Here is a 7,664-nt window from a genome sequence, read left to right as displayed (position 1 = left end):
TGATTGGGATCAGTCCAGAATATTAGTTAAAGGTTACATGTTTTGTAAAGGCTGCTCCTCTTTGGAAGCAACATTCATATTATATTTATTGCCTATCAGGAAGCGAGATCGAGAATGCATTAAGGCGTCTCGTATTTTGGCAATCTTTTATTATCATCGTGACTTCAAATTTTATTATAGTTACGTACATTTTATAATCTATATATATAAAATTCAAAGTCCCGACTGACTGACTGACTGACATATATATCAACGCCCAGCCTAAACCACTGTTTGGTGTGTTCTTTGTAAAGAGTAGGTATCTAGTATATATCTATCTAAGTGGGTTAAATAGGGGATAAAAGTTTGTATGAAAGTCCGTCATTTTTCAAGTTATTTGCATGAAAATTGGTTTTCGGTCACAAATAAAGAAATACGTGTTCCAGGATTTTAGGAAATTCATCCCTCGCCTCGATTTTCTAAATTCCACCCCAGCGAAGCAGGGGCGGGTCAGCTAGTTAAACATACAATGTTAAATGCACATGTACATGATAAGCACAAATGTTGGACCATACGGAAGTAGGGTTAAAGTCTATGTACAATAATGAAATGTAGGAAAAATTATAAAATAACGAACAGCTCAGCATAGTAGAAATGTGATCTGTTATAAACAAGTTTGTATGATTATAGTGACGTAAATAGCTTGGATTTATCAATGTTTTGTCTTTAACTGATTGCATGGGTCAGATCATAATTAGATAAGAGCTAACTTGTTGTAGCCGGTTTCTTATATAATGCTTTATGAGAAACATTATAATAAAATGCATTACAGCCATAAAACATAGCAAATAGATAATATATTTTTAATTTCAAAGAAAGTACGCAACAAAATCAAATGACTAAGAAGTCAATTTAAAAGGATTTTATAGGATGATTTGAAATTCATCGAAATTGGTTTTAACATTTTGAAATGAATTCAAACATCTCTGAATACAAGCATTCACTGAATTTTAATTGGTACCTACGAGAATACACAAAATATAGTGTTGTAAACAATAACTAAGGTCATGAAATACAAAAGCTACAAGAAGACGTCTGCGGTCTGCGTGAGTAGGAAACGATTTGTATTGAATGTCATAAAGAATATTTTTAGGGTTCCGTACCTCAAAAGGAAAAACTGAACCCTTATAGGATCACTTTGTTGTCTGTCGGTCTGTCTGTCTGTCTATCGGTCTAAACCTACAGGGTACTTCCCGTTGACCTAGAATCATGAAATTTGGCAGGTGGGTAGGCCTTATAGCAGACATTAGGAGAAAAATCTAAAAAACCGTGAATTTGTGGTTACATACAATTAAATTACAAAAAAATCAAATGGTGGAACTAAAAATTAGTATTTTCAATTTTCGGAGTAAGATAACTATATCAAGTGCGAATCATATGAAAGGGCTCCACCTGAGCATTCTAAAACAGATTTTTATTTATTTTTATGTATCATAGTTTTTGAATGATCGTGCAAAATGACGAAGAAATACGACTGTAGTACGGAACTCTCGTTGCGCGAGCTTGACTCGCACTTGGCCGGTTTTTTACTTTAAAATTGTAAACTTACCACTGCAGTTGGGATGCTTGCAGTAAAATCTTTGAAGGCCTCAACAATTTGATCTCTCGTCTTGGTAGTCTTGAAGTCTTTCGAACTTGTGCCGTCTGCCTTCTTGACGCCGTCTATCCTGAAGCCAAGTGTGGACGTCGAACTAATAGTCTCTCTCCAGATCATGTATCTAGGCTTTGTTACGCCCTTACTTCTGTGCTCTTCTTCCGTTGGCGCTGAAGGATCGATTTGGATCATTTTTTCATACATATCCTGAAATCAAAATATTATGTTTTTATTAGAATTACCATTGATAAAATTTAGATAAGTACATATTCTTAAGTTTACGTAAACTGCAATAATTATAAGCAAAATGTCAGTGCCTATTCAGATATTGATATTGCTGAAACTAAATCTATTAAATATTTATTTAAGTATCTATATTTCATTTAAGCTTCGCTAGTGTGTAATTTCTGAAAATCCATTAGTGGGACTCTGCCCTACGTCTTTAAAAACCTACATTTAGAAACCACAAACTAAATTACAGTAGGTAAAATCGTTTATCTCTGTATGACGTCATGAAACCAGTTTATCATTAATAAATAAAGAACATTGTTGGACCTTAATGAGAATTTCTATAATTAAAAGAGTCTTTAAAGATATTTATATGTAAGGTCATTTCAGTTCAAGATAAATCCGCAAATAGATTATTAACGTTATAAAATATTAAATATATATAATGTTTATGTATTCGGGGTAAGTACCCTTCTGACATCAGAATATTTATTTATTTTAGAAGCATTTCTCTTAATTAGTTATGTAGAATAATAGATATTGCTTGTCGTATTTCTACTTTCTAAGAGGAAGTAAAAATATTTAATATACCACCCTAATTTAAGGTTATTTGTTTCATCTTTTCAAAATTAAAGCTAAGTGAATTAACTTTAATTCCCCTAAAATTTAAACAGAATATTTTGTATTTTAGTGCAAATTTTCCGGCATAAAATATAAAGTGCATTCCATTCACGTATTTTAATTTTAGGCAATTTTCAGTAAAAACGTGAGTTAGTATTTTATCTAAGATTGACAATAATATATCATTAACAAAATAATAAGTACCTACCTAAGAGTATATTTTTAACTTAACTTATACTTAAAGGCTGGTTTACACCAGAGCTATAACCTGCAACAATGTAGCATGCTACAAATGGAAACATTAATTTTGCAGCATGCGGCAGTATTTTTTATGCAGAGACAACATCTTGCTGTAGAATTCGAATATTACGGTACGACAATCTGCCAACGATTCTTGCTACATTTTGCATTGAGCCCTGTGGCAATGTCGCACCATGTTTGCGCTGGTGTAAAACGTTCTTAATTCAGCGTATTTGTACTGTGCGTCTAATATTACTGTTATTGCATTTTCTTGAATGTCGCAGTTCTATTTATTATCATCTACAGCGTCAGTGGTGTCATTAATAAATGACCGGAATATGAAGGATTATGATGTATTTCTATACGCTTCATATTACGCTTGTTTAGTCGAATTATATTATAATATTGTGTTTCAAAATTTTTTTTTATTGTCATGCTTTAATTAATGCAAATGATAAAATGTCACTTGCTTGAATATTCCTATTCCTATCTCGAGCCACGGTCTGTTGGTTACCTATATTTCGCGTATCGTTCATCTGATTGTGTCTAAACTTTGTATAGTTGTTATTGCTACTTTGTATTTACTAATATAGATCCACGCTTTTTCGTCGTATATTTTGTAGAATATCTCTCTGTTCGTTACATTGCGTTCGCCTGTCAAGAACATAATATGATTGAGTTGAAACTGTGTGGAGTTCTTATTGTTTTCTTCAAACCATCAACTACAATAGATGGTGCACGAGTCGCATTGCAAAGCATGCCAGACAAGAAGGTGGTGGTAAGTGGGTGGATAAAGCAGATCAAGGACCATGTTGAGTGGCACGCTCTGGGGAAGGCCTATGTCTAGCAGTGGACGCAAACTGATTGACTGTGGGAACCGGACCAGAGATTGCCATTTAATATTATACTGTTTTGCAATGCTCTAACCCCTAGAACCCTTAGAAAATTTAAAATACTCACTTTTCTTAGCTTAGTCTTTTCTTTTGCTTTCGCTAATTCTTCTTCTAGATATGTTCGTACGCCAATCTTGCAGTCCATGACGCAGGGGCAGTCGAAATCACTTAGCAGATCTTGCAATTGTAAGTACACTGTGGTAATTGATGGTTAAGGAATCAAAGATAATAACAAGATAAGATTATACAAAATTAATTAGACGTTAGTGAGATTGACCTCGGTAGATTTAGAATAGCTAACAGAACTGGGTGAACTCTCGGGAAGGCTTATGTCCAGCAGTGGACGCAAACAGGCGGATTGATAGACCGACCTGAACGAATTTAGAAATAGTCTTTTCCCTAGATTGAATGAGCCGGTAAACAAAAACTACTTAGCTGCCTTCAAAAATAGTGTATGCTGATGCCCGGACTTCGTTCAGATTTATGTTTTTAAAAATCCCGTTGGAATCCTTAGTCGGGGTTTATGTTATAGAGTCTAGAGAGAACCTTCGAAGTGCAAAATCTCAAATTTCTAGACACAGTAAATTTTCGCTGTACCTATTACGTTGGTACTTGATATGTCAATTTTACTGTCCAAACTAGTAAATCCTAGGCCAAACTTATCTTACGCGTGTCACGAAATACTACTACTGCACGTTAAGCCTAGGGCTCTAGTTTGGCCTAAAGTATTTTTATAAGTCAAAAACGAGATAGCGTTATATGGCTGACATAAGTGACATAAGATTTAACTGAAACTAAAATCAGAGCAAAATCAAAGTGCACTCTATACTTATAGATCTCAACCTAAGAGCTCGAGGGCAAAATTTTTGAAATTTTTCTTTAGAAAAAAAGGATACGTTCTCCATCTTCACACGTGACTTGCCCCTTGTATTCGGGTACAAATGGCCGCAGTATGTCCTTCATCAGCAACTGTAACAAGTGAAAAATCAATTAAATATACTAATATTATAAATGCGAAAGTGTGTCTGCCTGTATGTGTCTGCTAGCTTTTCACGAGTTAGCTTACATCAAGGGGGCGGACATAAGCTATGAACTCTATAAAGAATTCTGATTATATTACGAGTATACTACTGTGGGAAATTGTAAAGGCTATTTTACGCCGGAGCAACAATATGCAACAATGCGGCATGCGGCATTCTATTTCATTCCGAGAAAAATGTACTACAAAATTGGCAGATCCCAACAGGCAACAATCTGTTAGAAGTTTAATATAATAAAAATTCAATTTACGTGTCCATACTTAGGTAATAGTGAGCTTTGTAGTGTTGATTTAATGCACAACTAAAAGACAACGCAAAAGAAGAAAAATAGGGTTTACAAAATATGGTATTATGACATAATAGATAGGTAGGTACGCCATCAATTTAATCATCGCAAAATAAAAAATAAATAATTAATCATTGTTTGTGTATTTCGCACGATTGACACAATTATGACTGTAACTAGATTTAATGCACGTGTTATACCTATTATTACAGATCTTTAAAGTGTGTGTAGTTTTTATTATTATTGTCACTGGTTGAAGTAAACAATACAGACTGATGACAGATGCTTTTCGTAACTAGATAAAAGGTAACAGATAAGTACTGTTTTATGGCTACCTAAGTCATAAAGTCAAAAAATCCATGGCTCATCACTAAATATTGGGTAACTACCTATACCTAATCATTTTAAAATTAAACAAAATACAGTAGGTACCTAAGTATTTTGTAAATATAACAATATTCACGATTGTCAAAAATCTATTTGTGGGCAAATGAATCTACTGATTTGAATCTACCAAGTGGTTATTAACATACCAATTTGTAAATAAACTAAACTCGCTCAGGATATAAAATAATATTCCATAACAAGCTAGCCCTTGACTACAATCTTCTCTGGTGTTAAGTGATAATGTAACAATAGGGTTGATGAACTTAATGAAATAATTAAAGTTATTAATACATATTTAATATTTTAAAACAATAGATAGTGACGCATGCGAGATATATTATATTTCGGTAAGCAACCCAAAATGGGTACTCGTATGACACTTATTGACGTCAATCGACAGTGTAGAGAAATATTTTATGATTACGAAATATAACAGTTTTACCATAAAATGCTGATACGAAGGTACCTATTTGATTCGCCTGAGAGGCCCGTTACATTTGCGTCATTGTCATAATATTATTATAGTTATAAAATGTATTAAAAAATGTATTAAAATATGTCTTAAAAGTTTGTATTACAGTTGAAACTCTTAAGTCCGTTCTAAAACATTTTGTTAAATAAGTAGGCTATTTATCTTTCCCTTATACAGTATGCGGCAGAAAATAATGTACATCGACCCTTAGAAAGAGATAGCGGTTTTGTAGAGTATTGTCTAGTGCAGGATTTCTTAAAGTGCGGTCCATGGACCCCTCAGGAGTCCGTATCATGTGTACTCGGGGTCCGCAGCAGCTCAGTAAATCCTTGTGTGGTAAACTGCACTTCCTTGCCTCGTCCCGCGCGCTTTCTGAAGCAGGCTTTTCGGTGCTACTTTCGCTGTAGTTTCGGTGCTATAAAAACAAAAAATCGCAATCGATTGCACATCGCAGATGACTTGCGCCATCCGTTGTCAAAAACTATTCCACAATTAACGTGCTCATTGAGGCCAAACAACAACATCCTTCTCTCACTAACTTGAGTTAGTGAGTTATCATCTGCGTCGTGAAATCCATTATAATTTTTTTCATTGTATGTGTCAGTTATAGTAAATAGAGGAAACTACCAATATAACTGATTTCTAAAATACACGGTTTGTTTTTTTAAAGGTTTTTTTCCTGAAACAGGTTTGACAGGGGTCCATGAAATTTCAAAATTCTGACAGTGGTCCTTGGCTCCCAAAAGTTTAAGAAACCCTGGTCTAGTCGCATTGTCTCTGTCGTTGAGACCGATAAGGTATGTCACATAGAGGCATGAGTGACAGAGACAACGCTTTACAAAGCCGAAATCTCATTCTAAAGGTCATTATTACAAGCAAGGTCAAGTACATTATTTTCTGCCGCGTACTGTACTCACCTACTTATACTGTCTATAAAACTGCAATATACATGTCTGTGAATCTTCCTAATACATATTATATTCATATAATATTCATAAAAATAACTGCATCATTTGTCTAAAACTATACGTCATAATAAAATATATATTACACTCATTAGGTAGATACCTAGTTTACTAAAACCCTTACACATGGTTACGTTTATAATAGCTGTGGTAATACCAAGTATTGTGGTTATATTGTGGAACTTTTAATGTCGTAAGTAATATTTTATACAAGGAATTTGGATTTCGGCCGATGGAAATGCCCAGAATAATGATACGTCGTCGCCAAGTTTGTAATTAATTACACATTTTCTCATGGGGTTCAAGGGTCCGATTATAGGTAAAGGTCAAGGCTCAATTAATTAAGAGAATCATCTTTTAAAACGAATCTTTGAAGTCTAAGGATTTCTGCAAATTTTCTTTCCTAAAGAAAAGCTTTACTTACTAATTGGTTTCTAGAAGGGTCTAGAACTACGAGTAACGACTGTCTAAACCTGGTTCAGGAAGAAAATGGAATATTGTTAATTGAATAAGTATTATTTTATATACATACTTACTTCAAGTATCATATGACATATCCCATAATATTGTTAGTACATATGTATGTATATACCGATATTATGTAACTAATCTGTAATGGATAATCAAACACCCCTATCAATTCTTTACGCGGTTAACCATATAACTATGGGTTTTCTATTTATAAAATGAACCTCGCTCAAGATCTATTACATAATACAATTATGTAAGACGTCAGGCAAGTAAATTTATCGCGGTTACAAAACCTATTATATTTGAGTGATGGCTCTCCAAAGGCTCATATTATCGCAGCAGAGGTATACTCAGTACTCACACTCTTCAGTATATATCACTTGCTTTAACCGTGAAGGAAAACATCGTGAGGAAACCTGCATGCCTGT

At 34.0% G+C, this 7,664-nt stretch overlaps 1 protein-coding gene across 3 annotated transcripts in view; it reads right to left on the bottom strand.

Moving 5' to 3' along the window:
* Positions 1–7,664, bottom strand: part of IP3K2 (Inositol 1,4,5-triphosphate kinase 2) — a 142,618-nt gene that overhangs the window by 1,502 nt on the left and 133,452 nt on the right. For all 3 annotated transcript variants that reach the window (XM_069504005.1, XM_069504006.1, XM_034977116.2), the window contains 3 exons: positions 4,512–4,584; positions 3,683–3,810; positions 1,589–1,840 (listed from right to left, as the gene is read on the bottom strand). In XM_069504005.1, the coding sequence (XP_069360106.1) occupies positions 1,589–1,840; positions 3,683–3,810; positions 4,512–4,584 (453 nt within the window). The remainder of the gene's footprint in view (positions 1–1,588; positions 1,841–3,682; positions 3,811–4,511; positions 4,585–7,664) is intronic.

This window comes from Maniola hyperantus, chromosome 16 (assembly GCF_902806685.2).
Source record: "Maniola hyperantus chromosome 16, iAphHyp1.2, whole genome shotgun sequence".
Classification (NCBI taxonomy): domain Eukaryota; kingdom Metazoa; phylum Arthropoda; class Insecta; order Lepidoptera; family Nymphalidae; genus Maniola; species Maniola hyperantus.
Note: the sequence above shows the minus strand (reverse complement) of the source record. Positions and strands in the feature narration are given on the sequence as shown.